Source organism: Aspergillus oryzae, chromosome 2 (genome assembly GCF_000184455.2).
Source record: "Aspergillus oryzae RIB40 DNA, chromosome 2".
NCBI lineage: Eukaryota > Fungi > Ascomycota > Eurotiomycetes > Eurotiales > Aspergillaceae > Aspergillus > Aspergillus oryzae.
In genome coordinates, this window is record NC_036436.1 from 4,820,163 (window position 1) to 4,837,727 (window position 17,565).

The following is a 17,565-nucleotide window of genomic DNA, read 5'->3' on the forward strand; positions in this document are numbered from 1 at the left end:
ATAACGGTAGCACTCAGTCTAGCTTAGCCTACCATGATATTTTTCATCATTTTCAGGAATCTGGTGTACGATGGCTTCCCCAAGGCCTTCAGGATAGCTATCAAACTGGTTCCAGTAGACGAAGTATCTACCGTGGCAACGGATGAATACAAGGCCTCTAGTTCCCATTTTGGCCAACGGGTGACAGTAAATAACAGTCTAGGGCACCAACATATATAGCCACTGAAAGTGAAGGAAGAGTGGAGAGGAACTGCAAAGGAGATTTAAGGTGGAACAAAGGATGTTAAGGTGGTTGAGGGAAAGAGGGGAAGAGGGGAAGAAAGTAGGTGACGTTAAACGCGGCGAAAATGGCAAGGTCGACGAGGCAACAATCAGGCAGGCAGCAGGCATTCACTGACTGTCCGCTAGACATGACAAGCCCCTCATAGGGACCCAGCACGCTCATATGTGACTAGTACCAGCATGTACTACAAAGCCTAGATACCAGTTCTTTTAGGCTATCCTTGACGCTTACCACTCGGGAACTTCTCCCTGCTTTGGGACTTGAACTCTCACAACCTTATCACAATTGAGCAGGCAAAGAGGGTCAAGAGCTTGTTTAAACTGTGAAAAGTTCAATCATTAGTAGATAGAATAGTAGAAGGCGAGGGATGACGCGAAGACATTGTGAAGGTTGTAACATACTCTGCGCATAGTATCGACTGTTGTCTTCCCGACTTCATGCTCCAGATAGTCCCTCTTCACCATTCCCACTCCATGCTCCCCAGTTACAGTCCCCTCCATTTCCACAGCACGCTTAACCATGTTGTGAACAACACTCTCTGCTACCTGGCGTTGATCATCATTAAAGAGGAGCATTGCTATTTCAGGGCGTGGTTAGTGAATATTCCAAACACCCTGGCATAAGTGTGAGTGCCTACCATGGAAGTTGCCGTCACCTACATGACCAACTATGCCTCCAAGTAACCCGCTGGCAGAAATCTCCTCTCTAGTTTGCTCGATGATATCGGGCAGTCTGCTCATTGGCACAGCTACATCGGTAGTCCAGACATGATCCGTTGGCTGCTGTTTCATCTGCAGAATACTCCACAGCGCGACTTTTCTTGCACTCCACAACTCATCAACCTCCTCCGAATCGCGGGCAAATGTGAAAGTCTTCTTATTAGCATTCTCAGCTAATTCCTGAACGATCGCAATCTTCTCCTTCACTTCACCGGGCGCTCCAGAGAACTTGAAAAACAATGTTGGGGCCTCGTCCCACGAACGACTCGTTGTTTGACTCGTGTTGATGCACTTCATCTGAACGTCATCAAGGAGCTCCACGGCGGCAATATTTACCCCCTTTTTGACCACTTCGGATACACAGCTGGCTGCATCCCGCACGGACGGGAAAGATGCAACTGCCACTGCTTCATTCATCGGCTTGACAGCTAGCTTCAATGTCGCTTCTGTGACCAGGCCAAGTGTACCCTCACTGCCGATGAATATCCTAGTCAGATCATAACCGGCGCTAGATTTCCGTGGCCTCTGCCTGGTCTTGATAATTGTCCCATCGGCCAGAACAACAGTCAGAGACAGTACCCAGTCACGCATTGTCCCATAATGATAAGCGTTTGTTCCGGAACAGCCAGTACCGACCATACCACCGATCATTGCGCCGGGGCCAGGGTCTGGAGGGAAAAAGAGCCCATCCTTGGCGAGCTCTTCGTTCAATACTTCCCACTGCACTGCAGGCTGTACTACAACATCCAGATCATCTTTGTGCACAGTTAATATTTGGTCCATGCCTTGGAAGTCAATGCAGACCCCTCCTCTAGTCGGCGCAAAGTGTCCCTCCAGACTCGTCCCCCCTGCATATGCTGTCACTGGAAGTCGGCGTCGGTGACAGACTTCCATCACGCGGGAAACCTCTTTTGTAGTCGAAGGGCAAACAACTACTGAGGAGACTTCGGTTTTACTGGGAGAATAAGATGACCACTCGGAAGTGGAGTAGGGTGCCAAAGCTTCCTTGTCACTGATGACGTTGTCCTTACCTAGGATACCAACGAACTCTTCAACTGCTCCTTGGATGTTGGAGGAAGAAGTATCGTGGCATGGTGCCGGAAACTCATTGAGCGGCGTAGTAGATGCCACTGCTGGTTCCGGGGGTTTTGCAATGCCTAAGTAATAACCAGTAAGACCTGAGAGAAGGAGAGCTGAAGGGGGTTTGCTTAGTTAGTCAAACTATATCCTCCATCATAACATACTAATGCTGGGCAGCAGATATACTGCACATACCGGATGATGCAATAGCAATACCAACACCTGTAGTCCATTGCCTACGGAGTGGATAACTGGACGCCCCCTGTTTATGATATTCTTTGGCTAGTTAGCAGGAGTATACCCTGGAGGTCAAAGAACAATGCTCACCAGACTCCTGCCCGCCTTGAGGACCCACCGACATGAAAACCCTTGAGACTAAAGGCCCGCTTATCTTTTGCGAGCGAAATCTCGACCCGGTAAGACCGGAAGAGGCGGCCTGCCTTAGAGGGCGACCTGCCCTTGCGCCAACCCTTAACATGTTTTGCGTTTGTTTTTTTCTCGCTTCTGATGTGTAGCTTATGACAACAGGAGGGGAAAGAAGTGCCTATTCGCGCGCTAGGTATTGCAATGCCTTCCAAGTGCTGGTACCATTTGTGAATGTGGGTGCCACTTTATCGGCTGAAGCGGGTGACCTTCATATAATCGTCCTCGTCGGCCGAATGGATCTTTTATTCGATTTCCATAGTGTTACCGAAACTAGATATGTTAGACGACTCAATTCTCATGGACAGACAGTACGTCTCTCGGGGTTAGACTGGTTCTCCCCGAAAAAATGGTACGAAAGCTCGTTGACGTCATGCCACTAAAGGGCAACTGAGCGCAACGCCAGTAGTATGCATGTTCACATCCAATTGGACTTCCGTCCGAGGTCGTACGATTATCAAGGCATCTCCATATTAACCCTGACATTATTGGTTAATGTATAAGAGACAAGCTTCTTAGAACACAGCATGACTATAGTCATTTCTATCGGCCGAAAAGAGATCTCCGTCCCTTGCGGCAGCTAAGCTGAACCCTGAACCCACCAGGCGGGTCTTAAAGTGACATAGTTCGCGACCGTGGTACTGTACTTACGTCAATCGTACAGGGTTCGGCCGGCCCGAATCGATTATTCTTGGTCTGCCTTGATCGATGAAAAACCTCTGCTGAACATAGCCGGTTGACCGGGTTCATTGTCATGGAAGCCGGTCTTGTACCGAGACATGCCCAGAGTTGCTCGAGTATAAATGGGAGTGAGAGCATTCGCTTCTAGTTAGAGCTCTATACGCACAGCATATGAATTTCATACATCAGACCTGAATACGCAAAGAGCCAAAGAGAAGGAGTCAAGCACACTTCGCAACGATGTCTACAAACCAGCACAATCCATTGCCATACACCTACGAGACGAAAGTTTATACCGAGGGACTCAACGACAAAAAGCCCGCTATCACATTTGATCCTTTCAAATGGGAGGGACTGGCTAAAGAGCGCCTCTCAGCAGATAGCTTCGGCTATGTCTGGGGCTCGGCTGGAACGAGAGAAACAGATGATAACAACCGGAAGGCATTCAGGAAATGGGGCATCGTCCCATCTCGTCTGGTTAAATCGGACTTTCCAAGTTTGAAGACGACGCTGTTCGGTGAGGATTACGAGTACCCGATCGCAATCGCACCAGTGGGGGTGCAGCGGATTTTCCACCGCGATGGTGAGGTTGCTGTTGCTTCCACCGCACAGAATGAGGGGATAACGTACATCCTGAGTTCTGCATCTTCGACTAGTATTGAGGACGTCGCAGAAGCCAATGGAGATGGATCCCGCTGGTTTCAGTTGTACTGGCCGTCAAATGAGCACAACGACATAACAGCCAGCTTGTTGAAACGCGCCAAGGCTGCCAACTATAAGGTCTTGGTGGTCACACTCGACACCTACATCCTTGGATGGCGCCCCTCGGACTTAGAAAATGGGTATAATCCATTCCTCCGGAAAGACAACATCGGGGTCGAAATTGGCTTCTCCGACCCTGTGTTTCAGAAGAAGTTTGCGGAAAAGCACGGCAAAAGCATCCAAGAAGACATGGCGACTGCGGCGGCCGAATGGGCTCATATGATATTCCCTGGGATGAGCCATGGGTGGGAAGACCTCCAATTCCTTCGGCAGCATTGGGATGGCCCAATCGTACTGAAGGGTATACAAACGGTCGAGGACGCAAAGCTGGCAGTTGAGTACGGAATGCAGGGAATAGTAGTATCCAACCATGGCGGACGCCAGCAGGATGGGGGAGTAGGATCTTTGGACATGCTTCCAGACATTGTCGATGCGGTGGGAAAAGATCTAGAAGTCATCTTCGATTCTGGCGTGCGTTGCGGTGCTGATGTAGCTAAGGCTCTAGCGCTAGGGGCCAAAATGGTCCTTATCGGTCGGCCCTACGTGTACGGACTTGCCATCGCTGGTAGGGAGGGTGTCCGCCATGTACTACAGAGCACCTTAGGTGATCTACAGCTTACTCTTCATCTGTCGGGGATCAGATCTGTGCAGCCAGAGCACCTTAATCGATCTAGACTACGACGGATGGATTAAGCAACATACAGGTACTAGCTAATAAGGTTGAACTTGTGCCTAAGTTCAAGATAAACATATGTACATAACCCTAACCTGAGCTCTACAGGATTCAAGGTCAAAAACTAGTTATTTGATTATTATAGAATGGCCATCTTGTATTTAGCCACGCCAAGTAGGCTCAACTGGATCAAATACTTCACAAGAGCAGAGCATAAACCGAACTGGATCCTAAAAAGCCTCGCCTTCAAGGTCACAGATACATATCTTTCGGTGAGCCAAAGCTACCCCAGCACGTGAATGCTACATGTCTTGAACAACTCCTCTACTATTTGAAATGTACGAATTCATCCATAATGCACTCTTACTGTTAGACCAGTTACCCATTTAATGATCACGATATGTTTTATTGTTGGGGGCACAAAGAGACTCACCAAAGCGCAGTAGCTCACATAATTAGCTTGGCACATACTAGTGAGGGAGCAAATAAGGTGCAACACACCAGCAAAGAAAGACATGTGCCAGACAGAGATAACTCGCCCCGAAGGGACCTCGCTCGCTGTTGAGCGGACCATTCAGGACTTTTGTTTCCAAAAATTGCTTGCGTCTGACCATCGAACATATCGAAGATATGAAAGCAAGATCCCCTACTCCAAGTCCCGGCGTATAGCCGGGGTGAGAGCAGCCCGCACTATGGAGGAGGAAATGGAAGAAGAGAAAAGGGGGAAAGCTCCGTCTTTATATAGTTTCCTTTTACGTCAGGATTGCAAGGGAAGGACCGGAGTTGGTTTGTGTCTAGTGGTAATGATGAAGGCATCGTCAAAGTAACCAATTACACTTTTGACAATGCATGACAGGAGGTGGTAGTGTGTCAGGTCACGTAAGCCTACTAGTAGTTTATTTAACGGTCTGAATAACAACTTCTATCTATATACAAGAACTACCGTAGCTTTAGAAGCATCAACTCTGGGGATTCGATACATTCCCGGACTTTATTGGCCATCCGAGCCATAGTCGCGCCGTCCACGACTCGGTGATCTGCACTCCAGCTGAAATTTACCAATTCACCCTTGGTAACCTGACCCGCCTCATCGAAGATTGGTACCGTCTTGGATTTTCCAACACCCAGGATAGCCACTTCATTGGACACAATCACTGGTGCGACATAGGTACCCCCAATATTTCCTATATTTGAGACGGTGATTGTTCCGCCACTCAGGTCGGCTGGAGTGAGCTTCCCTTCTTTACCTAAGGCGCTCAGACGGGAGATTTCTGCTGCAACATCTTCAATAGACCGGTTGGCAACATCTTTAACATTTGGCACAATCAAGCCTTGCGGTGTATCCATTGCAACACCAATATTGTGTCTGGGCCGCATGATGAGTTGTGGCTTGTCGGGATTGCTTGTGTCAACCTTGGCGTTCAAGATTGGATATTCATTTAGGGCTAGAGAGACGGCTTTAATAACGAAGGAGAGGAAGGTAATTCTCCTGGGGTCCTTCGGATCATTGGCCAGTTTCTTTCTCAGAGCAGTGATATTGTTGATGTTTAGCTCATCTGCAAATAGGAAGTGAGGGATGTTGAGCGACCGTGTCATGGTCTTAAACATTTGTGACTGAATTGGTGTCAGGTTGACCGCTGTATCTGACTGCTGTGACACAGGGGTTGTAGGGATTGTAGGGGTTGTAGGTTGCGACGTAGGTGCAGAGTCCCGCACTGTCACAAACCGAAGGACATCTTCTTTGAGGACTCGTCCGTCTTTCCCTGTCCCTGGAATGTCTAGTATATTCACATTATGGGCCTTCAGCATCCCGCGGACGGCCGGGGTGGCAAGAGTTGCATATCGTGAACCATTCTTCGGAGCTTCTGGCTTCTGGGTAGTAGCAGCCACTTCTACCGAGGGTTGTTTTGTCTCAGCCTGTGCAGGAGCAGGGCTAGGTTGCGCCGGTGCTGGTGCTGGCTCAGGTGGTGGGTTATCCTCTGGATATTTTCCATCCTCAACCTCTATATCACACAGAGCCTACAGTGGAATTCTCTCAGCGATCATATTTTCGAAGTATAGATGTAGTGCAATTTTACGTACCCTTCCTGTGGGGACAGTGTCATCTGCTTGGAAGTGAAGCTTCTTAACAATGCCTTCGTACCTCGAGGTAATCTGATACTGTTAGGTCTCTATTTGCTGGTCATTGGTGCAAAAGCGACTCACATCATCCACTGCCTTATCCGATTGATACTGGCAGAGAGGTTTCCACTCCTCTATATGGGCGCCTTCCTCGACGTACCATTGGATGATCTGAACTTCCGTGATCCCTGAGGAGCGCAAGTAAGGTGAGTAAGCATATGATATATGTGTATAACACAGGTTACGGGATGTTTTGACGTACCTTCGCCAACATCCTTCAGGATCTGAGACTTGACCCCCCACAGAGCCGGAGCAGCATGGAATGTGCGACGGGGAAAGGATATTGTTGACGGGGAGCGAGTTATCGGCAGGACTCTGCGAGATTGACAAGAACGGAGAGCCCAAGAGAGGCCTCCATTGCAGCGTAGAATGCTCATCGTCGAGCTGAAGTCAACCCACGGTTATGGAGGAGGAAAGAATACTTTTCGAGAGGGGAGAGCGCAACATTTCATTGTGGAATGATGGTGGTAGTCCATTATTATTGCTCTCCTTCCTCCGCATTCTGAACCCCGAGCGCCGACGATAGCCGACCCCAGCGTCATCCCACGTGACTGGCTCTCCGCATTTTACGAACGGGCATTTCGGTCCATATTTGCTTCCGCGATGTGTTGCGGAGAAATAAACCACTGGTGTCGAGCTACCTGGTTTTGTGTTGATAAGACTGGGCCAAGATGTGCGATAAAACGAAAAAGTTAGCTAAGGAGGGTCCAATTGGTTCCTCTCCAGCTATGTTCTCCCCTAGACAGGCATTTTCACTTCAATTGGTGAGGAAAGATCTTCCTGAGCGGTCGCGCACTGTCAGAGAAGCCATACTTGAAAGGTGACAGATTTTTAAGACTCGAGAGGACCTCGGAGGGCGTTGTTGGTGACCAAAAACAATATATTGTCGCGCAATGAAAGTAACATTGGCAGTCTCAGCCTTACCACACCTGTGCAAAGTGCGTGGGGGTTTATGGATTCATGAAAGAGATTGAGTCTACGCCCGGACGGGTCTCAGATCAATGGACCAAGTCTCCTGCGCCAATAATAGACAGTAAAACATGATTGCCTGAGGAACTTGGCAATCAGGTACTACAGTCGCCCATACTCCGAGTACGCTCGAGACTTTTTGTTCAGGTGGAAAAGGTTTGGTACCACCAGCGCGGAGATCCCAAAAAAAGCCATTCAATTGCCGATCACGATTGGTGCGTATCGCATCGTGGCTGATTTAGTGCCGTCGCCATTCTCCAGCGCTACCATACAACCTGATCCATCCAGACCAATAATGAGCACCAATTTAACCTTGTAGCCTGGTACTCAGTTCATTGAAGCAGCGTCCGCGAACTCTCCAGCCTTATTTACCTCTCCGAGTCTCTCCCTAGTACCTTAATCCCTTAGAAACCCATGGGTTGTTATCCTGGACCGTGGCCTAAACGATCACGTACCACAATGGTGGCCGAACACTTGACTCTTCGCAATCTCACCTCCACGCCCATTACCCTGAAGCGCATTGAGCGCTTTCATCCGCATCATGGTCATAATATCCAACATATGGCTAGAAACTTCACCAGAGTCTTTACCAATGTAACCCGCACCCGTGCGCCGGTGGCCGCGATCACGGATGACAACGAACCCTTTGTTCATGAGGATTTAGATATTCATATCGAACCTTTCCAGACAATTCACACCGAGCTTCGCACATTTATAGACTCGGATAAAGAGCGCGTGCGCTGGTTCTTCGAAGTGGAGGGAGAGAGGCATCAAGTCCAGACTCCTGTGCCCACCTCGGAGTCCGCCACTATGAAGGCATTGTGCGACGAGCCTCGATTCAAACTCACTGGTATTTATGTGACGCCCGAGTCCCATCTATCAATCTACTCCTCCGCCAATCTGAACGCGTGGATGGGCGAGCTGAAGGACGACACTTTGCTCTCCTCTCTCTCGATCCCAGGCACCCACAATTCTCCTACCTGCCATGTTGCGCCACCCTCCGTTCGCTGCCAAGCAGTCAGCCCACGGGAACAGCTCGAAAACGGTGTGCGATTTTTTGACATCCGTGTACAGCCCCAGTATCCAGAAGATGCTGACAAGGATGAGCTTGCTTTGGTGCACAGCGTTTTCCCCATCTCTTTAACGGGAAGCAAATATTTCCGTGACTTGATGCGTGAAGTAAATGAATTTCTCGACCAGAATCCGTCGGAGACCCTGATCATCTCCCTCAAACGAGAGGGACCTGGCGAGCACACCGACCAACAGCTCAGCCGGATTCTCAGCGACCACTACGCACGTCCAGACAGTCGGTGGTACACAAACCCCAAGATCCCCACTCTCGGCGAAGTGCGCGGTAAGGTCGTTCTTATCCGTCGATTCGACATCTTGGACCATCTCAAGGATATACATGGGGGCGCAGGCTGGGGAATCTGTGCCTCGGGCTGGGCCGACAACTGCTCCAACGCGACTTGCCCGAGTGGACAATTATGCATCCAGGATTTCTATGAAGTCTTAGAGACAGAGAACATTGGAGAAAAGATTAAATACGTGCAGGAGCATTGCTTCCGAGCCGCTGAGACCTGTTATCCGTTCGGCGTGCTTCCTGATCACGAAGCAACCAAGGCACATCCATTCTATATCAACTTCTTGAGTGCGAGCAATTTCTGGAAACTTGGCACTTGGCCGGAGAAGATTGCAGGTAAGCTGAACCCGGCGGCAGTTGATTATCTCTGCCGGAAGCATGGTGAAAAGGATGACTGTGACTGGTCCACCGGTATCCTTGTCACGGACTGGGTTGGCTTGGATGGCGACTGGGATCTTGTGCGATGCATCGTGGGCATGAATGCTCGGTTGAAACTGAGGCAAGACAGACATGAAGGAGACAACTAAATGGCACTGTGTATTGGCTCTATAATGTTTTGCTTTTATTAGGGCATGGGATATCTGGTACATTCACCCAGACTGTTGCCATCTACAAAACCCACAACGATATCCACAGCTGCAACTTTGGGGTTTGACGAATTAGTGAACATATATATACTTGTAATTAATCTCGCAATATTGGTACATTCATACATATTGGCGCGGTCCTGATTATGTGTATGGCGTGTATCAGAAGCTAGTGTAGCCCATCTAATCTAAGAAGCATGTAGCCGAGGCCACGAGAGATACGCATGGATGTGTATAAGAATTTCGCATTCTATAGTTTGGCATGTGTTTTTAAAAGTAACCCTTCATGTGCTAGAAAAAAACCCATAGCCTTCAACAACCGAATAGGAAAAGTACAAGTGTAGGTAGTATTATACATAGAAATCAAACTGGTCGCGTTACATTTAAGCTTCAGTCTTCTCATCACTCGGGCCCTTCTGCTCCTCCTCCAGAACGCTCCTCCTGCTCTCAAGAGTGAAGTACAGGCTCTTACCAGCGCCCTCCAAAGTGTTGGTGACACTAGATGCCATGCTTTGCAGGGCCATGATAAGTTGTGACCGCAGACCATCCATACCACCCTCGATGCTACCAACCCATTTGGTCTGGTCGACATCGAACACCTTACCGTCCACACGCGCGGCAAGAAGAGCCAGCTTATTCAGACCGTTCTGAACGGGCAGCTCATGCCATCCTGGGTTGGCCTTGCGAGTGGGAACCGGGAAGCCAGCTGCCTTGGGAGCAAGGACAGTCAGCGCAGCTTTCAGATGTTCCGGAGACATCTGAGGAATGCTCAAGACTGCAATTGGTCCAACCAAGACTGGCGACAATTCGTGCTTGCCCTTCATATGAAGGACGGCATCATGAGCCGCGCGGGAAAGGTCGTGTGACAGAGTAGGATCATCCCTCGACCCAGATAGAGAGACTTCGGCAGACGTTTGCGTGATGGGGTCGACGGCGCTGGGAGTCTGGCCGGCTTCAATTGTGGAGGTGTTGGGTCGGAAATACTCGACGATACGGAGGGCAACCTCAAAGATACTGGTCTGAACAATTTGCACCTTGACGTGAGGAGCAAGCGGGGGGACGGAGCGTCCCTCGGAGGCAATTTGCTCGTCCACTTTCTGCAAAGCCTTGCTCAATTCTCGTCGGATGGCAGCCCACTCTACAGATTGAAGGTTATCGTGCTGCAGAAACACCATAAGAGGTGTAGTGCGGATAAGCGACGTATATTGTCGGAGAAGCTGAGACCGACGGTACTCGGGATTGCGATGTGAAGGAGGTTGGGACGGAGGAAATCTAGCAATGGGGGCAACGGAGTGTGTCATCTGTTCAGGCGATGCGGCGGGGGTCGTAGCTGTCGCAGCGGTACTCGCGTATCTCGTGAGAATGGGCAGCTCATATTGACAGAGGAGCCTTTGCCGGCGGAGCGGCTGAGGGATGCGGCCACTTGAAAGGCGAATTCGTGGAGGCATTGTGAGGAAATTAGAAGGTGTTAGGAGAACTTGAGTTTTTGCACGGTCAATTTATCCTAGGAGCAGCTCCTGAGATGGACAAGGGCGCCTGAGGCCGGTGATATTGGAGATACCGACGACAGTGACTTCCGGAATATACAACTTGGACGAAAATATGGCACGAAATCTTGAGTTCCCGAAAAGGTATAGCGGGATCTCCGGGCGGTGAGGTTCTGCCTACGCCGATGACGGATTCTATATGAGGGGTGCATTTTGAGTCAGAGATTCTTACAATCGCGTCTGTGTCTTCATTTTCGGAATTTTCAACGGTTTCGGGGAAAGTATTTGCGGTTCTTCTATAGCCAAAATGTCCGCCGCTCCTTTTGACCTGCAACCGGGTCAAGTCTCTATCTCTCCCCTCCTGCAGAAGCTCGCCTACCCCTCCGAGAAGCTTCCTGTAGAAGCTGTAGACATTGCTTCAGCATTCGCATTGATTTTCGAGGATCGTCTCTCTGCTATACAGACGGCAGCTCTTTTAACACTTTTACACTCTACTGGAAGGGATCGGGATGCAGAGGTCATTGCTAGATGCTCTCATCGCATGCGAGAGGCCGCTACTCAAGTCGACAGGCCCACCTTGAAAAAGATCATCAAGGCCCGCGGTAAGAAGGAGGGCACTTACAATGGAGGCCTGGTGAGAATTGCTATCGGTCCACAACTCATAAAATCCATAACCTAATATGTGGATTGTCTTAGTGCGATATTGTTGGTACTGGCGGAGATTCGCATTCCACTTTCAATATCTCTACCACCGCTTCTATCATCGCCTCGCCGCTTATCCTGATGGCCAAACATGGCAATCGCGCGCAGACCTCTTTCTCTGGATCCGCAGATGTCCTCAATGCTATTCCGCCGACTCCCCCGAATATTTCCGCTGTTAGCGCCGAGAACCTTGCGCAGGTGTACGAGAAGACCAATTATGCATTCTTGTTTGCCCCCAACTTCCACCCAGGCATGATGTACGCCAATGCAGTGCGCCGCGCATTGGGACTACGGACAATTTTCAACCTGATGGGCCCACTGGCTAATCCTGTTGATTGGGCCATTGAGGCTAGAGTAGTCGGTGTGGCCTACCAGAGCCTTGGTCCTGTTTTTGCCGAGGCCCTGAGACAGAATGGATGCAAAAAGGCAATGGTCATCTGCGGTGAGGAGGACCTAGATGAAATCAGCTGTGCTGGAAAGACCAACTGCTGGAAACTCACGGAATACCCTAACCCTGCCTACAAGGGTTCGGCAGATGATGAATGCTCAAGTGACGAGGACGAGCATGAAGTCCCCCGCACTCTGGTCAAATTTGAAACTTTCCAACTACACCCATCAGACTTTGGTCTGCCAACTCATCCATTGACTGCCGTATTCGGAAGAAAGATGCCCAAAGACAATGCAGCCAAGATTATGAGCATCCTGCGGAACGAACTGCCTCGCGATGATCCGATCCTCTCCTTTGTTCTTATGAACGTCGCTGCCCTTCTGGTTATTTCGGGTGTCTGTGAATCCGAGACTAGTAATATGGGACCCGGCGACGATGGCCAAGTGATTACCGAACGTGGACCAGGTGGTGGGCGCTGGAAGGAAGGTGTCCGACGAGCCAGATGGGCCGTCGAAAGTGGCGCAGCCCTTAAGTGCTTGGAGGGATTTATTGAAGTGACGAACAACCTTCAGTAAACCATTTATTTAGCAGTGGTCTAGATTCTCTCTTTCTCTTTTTTTCGTTTTTATTAAGAATATGTTCACAGATTGGCCGAGGTAGAGGTATAGGGACATGTGTATTGAATGACGAAATTAATAACGTTACTCATGGAAAACCTCAACACGAGTACCTTCCGCCGATGCACAGATATAATTAGTCCCTTTCAAACAAAGGCTATCTGCAGAACCATCGTCGCGTCGCAATATTCAATTTTTTTTTTGTCCCATCAAACTCCCAAAGCGCCACCTGAATGCATATCACGATAAGATCGTAAGAAAAAATATTAAGCTAGCATCACGCAACCGGTCTACTCCATTTCACCGAGCTTCGAACTGAACCATTCTGTATAACCAAACAAAGTCAGCGAACTTTCAAATAAAAACTCTATCAAGAAAACTCACCTCTTCGTCCTCTCCTTGTACAACACACGATGACCGCATTCCTTGCAGCGGATCTGGTCACCCCTCTTCAGCGAGACACGGGCGTTGCACTCGCCGCATAGATAGGCAACCATAGGGCCATCCATGGAGCCAGCACCAGAGTCAAAGGCATTCTGTCCGCCCAAAGAGGAAGGAACCTGGTACGCTTCGCGAGACATGGTGGGCGAGAGCTTTCCGACTTTTGCTTTTTTTGAGAATATGAAGGTAGGCAGGTGTGGGCGACTGAGGTGTTGGCTAGCGACTTGGATTGCGAGCTGGAGGGAGGCTTGATTGCGGGTTTTGAGGAGCTTTGGATTGTTCTGGATATTCTTTGCGCAAACCTAATTTTGCTGAGTCAGGCTTTGGAGAATGACGGTCGATTCTAGACTAGCCTTTTTGGGCTAAGCTTCTACTGAACCTTGGAAGGTTCAAAAGTTCCTGTCCTTATCAGTACTCAGTATCAGTATCTACTCAAATTCTTATGTAGTCCATAGTCCGTCAGACTTCGTCTATTATAGGTTACGCCAGCCTTGAAATGAACTAGTCAATCATCAGAACTAAATAAGCAGGTGATAGGAGTTTCCCAGCTCTTTCGAGCAAAACAAAACGAGGAGACGACTCCGCTAGGACCTATGTCTTCACAAGATAGCCATATATATAACAGCATTCTGGATATTCAATTGATCTATAATATTTAACGACACCTTAGCTTTGGATAAGTACGAAACAATAGAGGCCATTCTCCGTATATCTGCTAATCATTGCTATGTCTATACTCCCTGTCCTATTTTTATTAAATCCAAAGTACTCCGTACGAGCTACTATAATAAAGCTCGACTTTGTTAGGACGGGGCGTCACTGATCTCTTTTCTGCGCAAGCCGTGCATTCCTTCTCATTTCATTGTCACCTTGGACAAGCCACTTGCTGGCCTCTATTAATTGAATCATGTTCACATATTGCTTAAAGAGCATAACTGGCGTCGAGACATAAAGTAGGCACCATGGAACAGTTTCGTTTAATTTATTGGCACTGAAATTGATGTAAGTATAGGTTACGTCACAGCGTATATTAGCCGCTCAAAATCTTACCGAGCCATCTCCATTGCCCCAGCACTCCAAGAGGAGCTCCATAGTCTTGAAGGATCGAATTGTGATACCTTGAGGCTCGCGTTGTCCATCAACGATGGCGATGATGAGAATGAGAGTAAATACAACGCAATAAAGAAGAGCTCGTTCAGCGCGCACACCATGAAAAGGACTTTCTAGATGTATTGTTAGTTTTGGAAAAAACGTATGAGCGGGCTAACACCAACGCACCGTGTTAGAGTAGTAGATCCGCATGACCCATGGCCGACTCTCATCGATCTGTTTGTGGCTCTGACGGTTTCCACCCATTGCCAAGGTCGCATACATATGGATGTAGTGACTTGAATAGTCCAAGCTAATCAAGCTCTGAAAAACAATACTCCACCTGGGGAATGCACTCGCCAAGAAAACTAGCAAGCAAGTTGTTGTACATCGGTCTGTAACCATATCCAGAACCGCACCGAATTGCGTTGATTGCCCTAGATGCCGGGCTGCGGCTCCATCTAGGGCATCAAGAAGACAAGAGACGCTATATAATAGCGAACATGTTCGTGGGTGCAGGGGCATGTAATAGAGGGATGTGATGGCGAGAACAACGCGGGCGTACCCTAGGAACTTTAAGAACTACTCAAGGGAATGTCATCAATGATAAAAGAAACATACCGATCAGGTTGGGAACGAAGAGGAAAACATTCTCTTCATAATCTTTATGCTGTGCAGCAGTGCCTTGTGCTGAATGACTGGCCATGTTCGTGGGCTTTCTCGGCGTTATCCGGTGAATGGATCAATAGAATTCTGGTAGATCGGAGTTGTGGTAGCGAGGGTTGATTGGGCTCGGAGCATCGATAATATATCATGGAATTTATTTATAATGGTTGGGGCACGCAATGAATGAAAGGAGAGAGGTAAGTTATTATATACTAGGGTCCTTAGTACTTGTCCCGTGACAGGCATGGTGCCAACGGTAAGCCCCGAGGCTAAAATCGGACCCAGTGTCCGCAATCGAACATACAACGACGATATCATCCACCTGTAACAACTTACAAGAGATCATTATCTTCAATAGAAAATTGCTAGACTCTACAGAGTACCAATTAGGCTCATTAATATGACTGCCCTTGATGCCAAAAGGGCAAGGGCTGGCGCCTGCTCGACTTGCCGGTGAGTGCAGCAGTGCAATCTTCCCTTCGGTTGATGGGTTGACATAAGGATAGCACTGAATGAGCCTCGAGTTTAGCATCCGAAAAAGACGATGTACTCCAGGGAGTAAAGGAGATACTTGTCAGCTTTGTCACTTGCTGTCGGTGCCCTGCAGCCTTGATTATGCCAGAAGGCCAGCCAGAGTGGCAGTTCAATCGGCATCAGGGAGGGAGAATCCCACACCTGATCAAATGCCACTATCTTGGGAACCGGACTTCTCGGAAGCACTGAAAACACATGAAGTCTTGCATGAATTAGTTGGCTTATATTTTCGCCACATTCATAACATTGCCCACACCATGTTTCACGAGCCCAGTTTCATGCATCATATGAGGGAAGGTACAGCATCCATGAAACATGTCTATGGCATGTGTGCATTAGCTGCCAGGTATGTTCTCACGCACTCAAACTAGTTGATCACTAGGCTACTCAGATCGATGACTGTAGATTAACAGGTTCTCTAAGAACCCGATTTTCCATGGTATCTCACCTTGCTCCCGTGGAAAAGTTTACGCCTTTCAGGCCGTGCGACTTTGTCGCCAATGTACGGATACTCCAAGCCTGGAAACAATTCAAGCATTGCTTTTGATTGGATATTTTTTTAGTGGCGAAGTTGATCATCAAAGAAAACACATATATGTTGGACTCGCGCGGTTACATGCCGAGGCTCTGTCACTCTGGGGTTCTGCCACGCAGTCAAGTTCTGATGCGGTAATTCAAGAGGAGTATCGCCGAACCTGTTTCTCCGTTCGGATTGCCACCCACTGGTCTGCTTCTGACATGTTCATGGAGCCTGAAGATACGTGTCACAGCTCAGAAATGGTACCAGAAATAGATGATGTACTCTTCCATACCTTGACTTCCGCCGAGTTGCTGCGGAAACCCCCATTAGCACCCACATTTCGGTGTGACATGTGGGCTCAAATGGCACGGACGCTTGATATCTTTACCAAAATTAATGGATTACTGAGACAGCTCAGCCGAGGGGTGATTACCCTCAATGACTATTGCCAGGAGGCCCCTATACTGGAAGATCGTCTTAACCAATGGTACGAGAATCTGCCCGAGCACTTGACATACAGCTATGACCACCTCATTTTCTTCTTGGAGAGGCACCTTGGTCGAACCTTTTTGTCCATGCATATTGGATACTACCATTTTCGCCAAATGCTCTTCTTTCCCTTCCTAAAGGCGGGTGTAGGTCGAGAAGCAACCACCACCGAACCTAAAGCAGCCAAGTGTAATGAAAGTGCAGCTACAGTTTCGGAGATCTTAAACTATGCCACAAGCCTTGAGAACTGTGAGTTGGACTACTTTATTTATGGACATATTGCTGTGGTCAGCTCTTGTGTTCATCTTCACTCTTTACTTTTCAGCGATGATCTCTCGGAGCTCTTCATGGCACGGCAACGACTCATTCTCAATTTTAAGTTTTTGATGAGAGTGAAATCATATTGGCCTATAGTTGACTCCTCTGTAAGTCCTTTTCGTGCCAAGCGTTATATATATCTCTGTTTTTTTCTGTCAAGTCATTAAGAAATCCTTGGATATTGGTCAAAAAAACTGATCATGAAAAATTTTAGGTGTCTCGTCTACGAACTTTCCAGAACTCTTGCCGTAATTCTATGTCCGACCCATTTGCACTAGATAATTGGATGGCCCGTTTCCTTACAGAACATTCTTCTTGTCTTGCAGAGAGACAGACGCACGACTCACTGTCATCGAGTTTCGGTGTGGAAAGGATATCTACACAGTCTGCCGAATATAACGCGGAGCTTTCTGGTATAGCACAAAGTTCGGGGATTCTAAATACCCCCAATCCGGGGGCACTAGAAGGATCTCAATTGAAGGAACCGGAGAATGCCTGGGACGGCTTGTCCTATCTTATGAATGACCAGAGCATCACTAATGAGGCCCTTGCTGATAATGCAATTGACTGGCTATTGAAAGAATAGGAAGGGT

The 17,565-nt window shown here is 48.5% G+C and overlaps 8 protein-coding genes across 8 annotated transcripts; 4 read left to right on the forward strand and 4 right to left on the reverse strand.

Moving 5' to 3' along the window:
* Positions 1-510: 510 nt before the first annotated feature.
* On the reverse strand, positions 511-2,880 carry AO090003001006 (FAD-binding oxidoreductase; the record flags this gene model as incomplete). The annotated part of the gene is made up of 5 exons (XM_023235135.1): positions 511-603; positions 685-860; positions 921-2,159; positions 2,410-2,579; positions 2,816-2,880. 5 exons carry the CDS (start codon positions 2,878-2,880, stop codon positions 511-513), a joined length of 1,743 nt encoding a protein of 580 aa, XP_023090182.1.
* A 546-nt stretch (positions 2,881-3,426) lies between these two features.
* AO090003001007 (lactate 2-monooxygenase) lies at positions 3,427-4,641 on the forward strand (the record flags this gene model as incomplete). Its single annotated transcript, XM_023235136.1, has 1 exon — positions 3,427-4,641. The coding sequence occupies one exon, from the start codon at positions 3,427-3,429 to the stop codon at positions 4,639-4,641; it is 1,215 nt and encodes a 404-aa protein (XP_023090183.1).
* A 919-nt stretch (positions 4,642-5,560) lies between these two features.
* Positions 5,561-7,179, reverse strand: AO090003001008 (uncharacterized protein; the record flags this gene model as incomplete). Its single annotated transcript, XM_001820066.3, has 4 exons — positions 5,561-6,640; positions 6,704-6,775; positions 6,827-6,930; positions 7,005-7,179. 4 exons carry the CDS (start codon positions 7,177-7,179, stop codon positions 5,561-5,563), a joined length of 1,431 nt encoding a protein of 476 aa, XP_001820118.1.
* Positions 7,180-7,530: 351 nt separating this feature from the next.
* Positions 7,531-9,661, forward strand: AO090003001009 (phosphatidylinositol-specific phospholipase C; the record flags this gene model as incomplete). Its single annotated transcript, XM_023235137.1, has 2 exons — positions 7,531-7,566; positions 8,180-9,661. 2 exons carry the CDS (start codon positions 7,531-7,533, stop codon positions 9,659-9,661), a joined length of 1,518 nt encoding a protein of 505 aa, XP_023090184.1.
* Positions 9,662-10,104: 443 nt separating this feature from the next.
* Positions 10,105-11,169, reverse strand: AO090003001010 (mitochondrial 54S ribosomal protein uL10m; the record flags this gene model as incomplete). The annotated part of the gene is made up of 1 exon (XM_001820068.3): positions 10,105-11,169. The coding sequence occupies one exon, from the start codon at positions 11,167-11,169 to the stop codon at positions 10,105-10,107; it is 1,065 nt and encodes a 354-aa protein (XP_001820120.1).
* Positions 11,170-11,515: 346 nt separating this feature from the next.
* On the forward strand, positions 11,516-12,873 carry AO090003001011 (anthranilate phosphoribosyltransferase; the record flags this gene model as incomplete). The annotated part of the gene is made up of 2 exons (XM_001820069.3): positions 11,516-11,842; positions 11,905-12,873. The coding sequence occupies 2 exons, from the start codon at positions 11,516-11,518 to the stop codon at positions 12,871-12,873; spliced, it is 1,296 nt and encodes a 431-aa protein (XP_001820121.1).
* A 1,299-nt stretch (positions 12,874-14,172) lies between these two features.
* Positions 14,173-15,151, reverse strand: AO090003001013 (CDP-alcohol phosphatidyltransferase family protein; the record flags this gene model as incomplete). Its single annotated transcript, XM_001820070.1, has 4 exons — positions 14,173-14,347; positions 14,407-14,579; positions 14,635-15,011; positions 15,067-15,151. 4 exons carry the CDS (start codon positions 15,149-15,151, stop codon positions 14,173-14,175), a joined length of 810 nt encoding a protein of 269 aa, XP_001820122.1.
* A 643-nt stretch (positions 15,152-15,794) lies between these two features.
* AO090003001014 (putative C6 transcription factor) lies at positions 15,795-17,558 on the forward strand (the record flags this gene model as incomplete). Its single annotated transcript, XM_001820071.1, has 3 exons — positions 15,795-15,991; positions 16,059-17,079; positions 17,187-17,558. The coding sequence occupies 3 exons, from the start codon at positions 15,795-15,797 to the stop codon at positions 17,556-17,558; spliced, it is 1,590 nt and encodes a 529-aa protein (XP_001820123.1).
* Between the last annotated feature and the right edge of the window lie 7 nt (positions 17,559-17,565).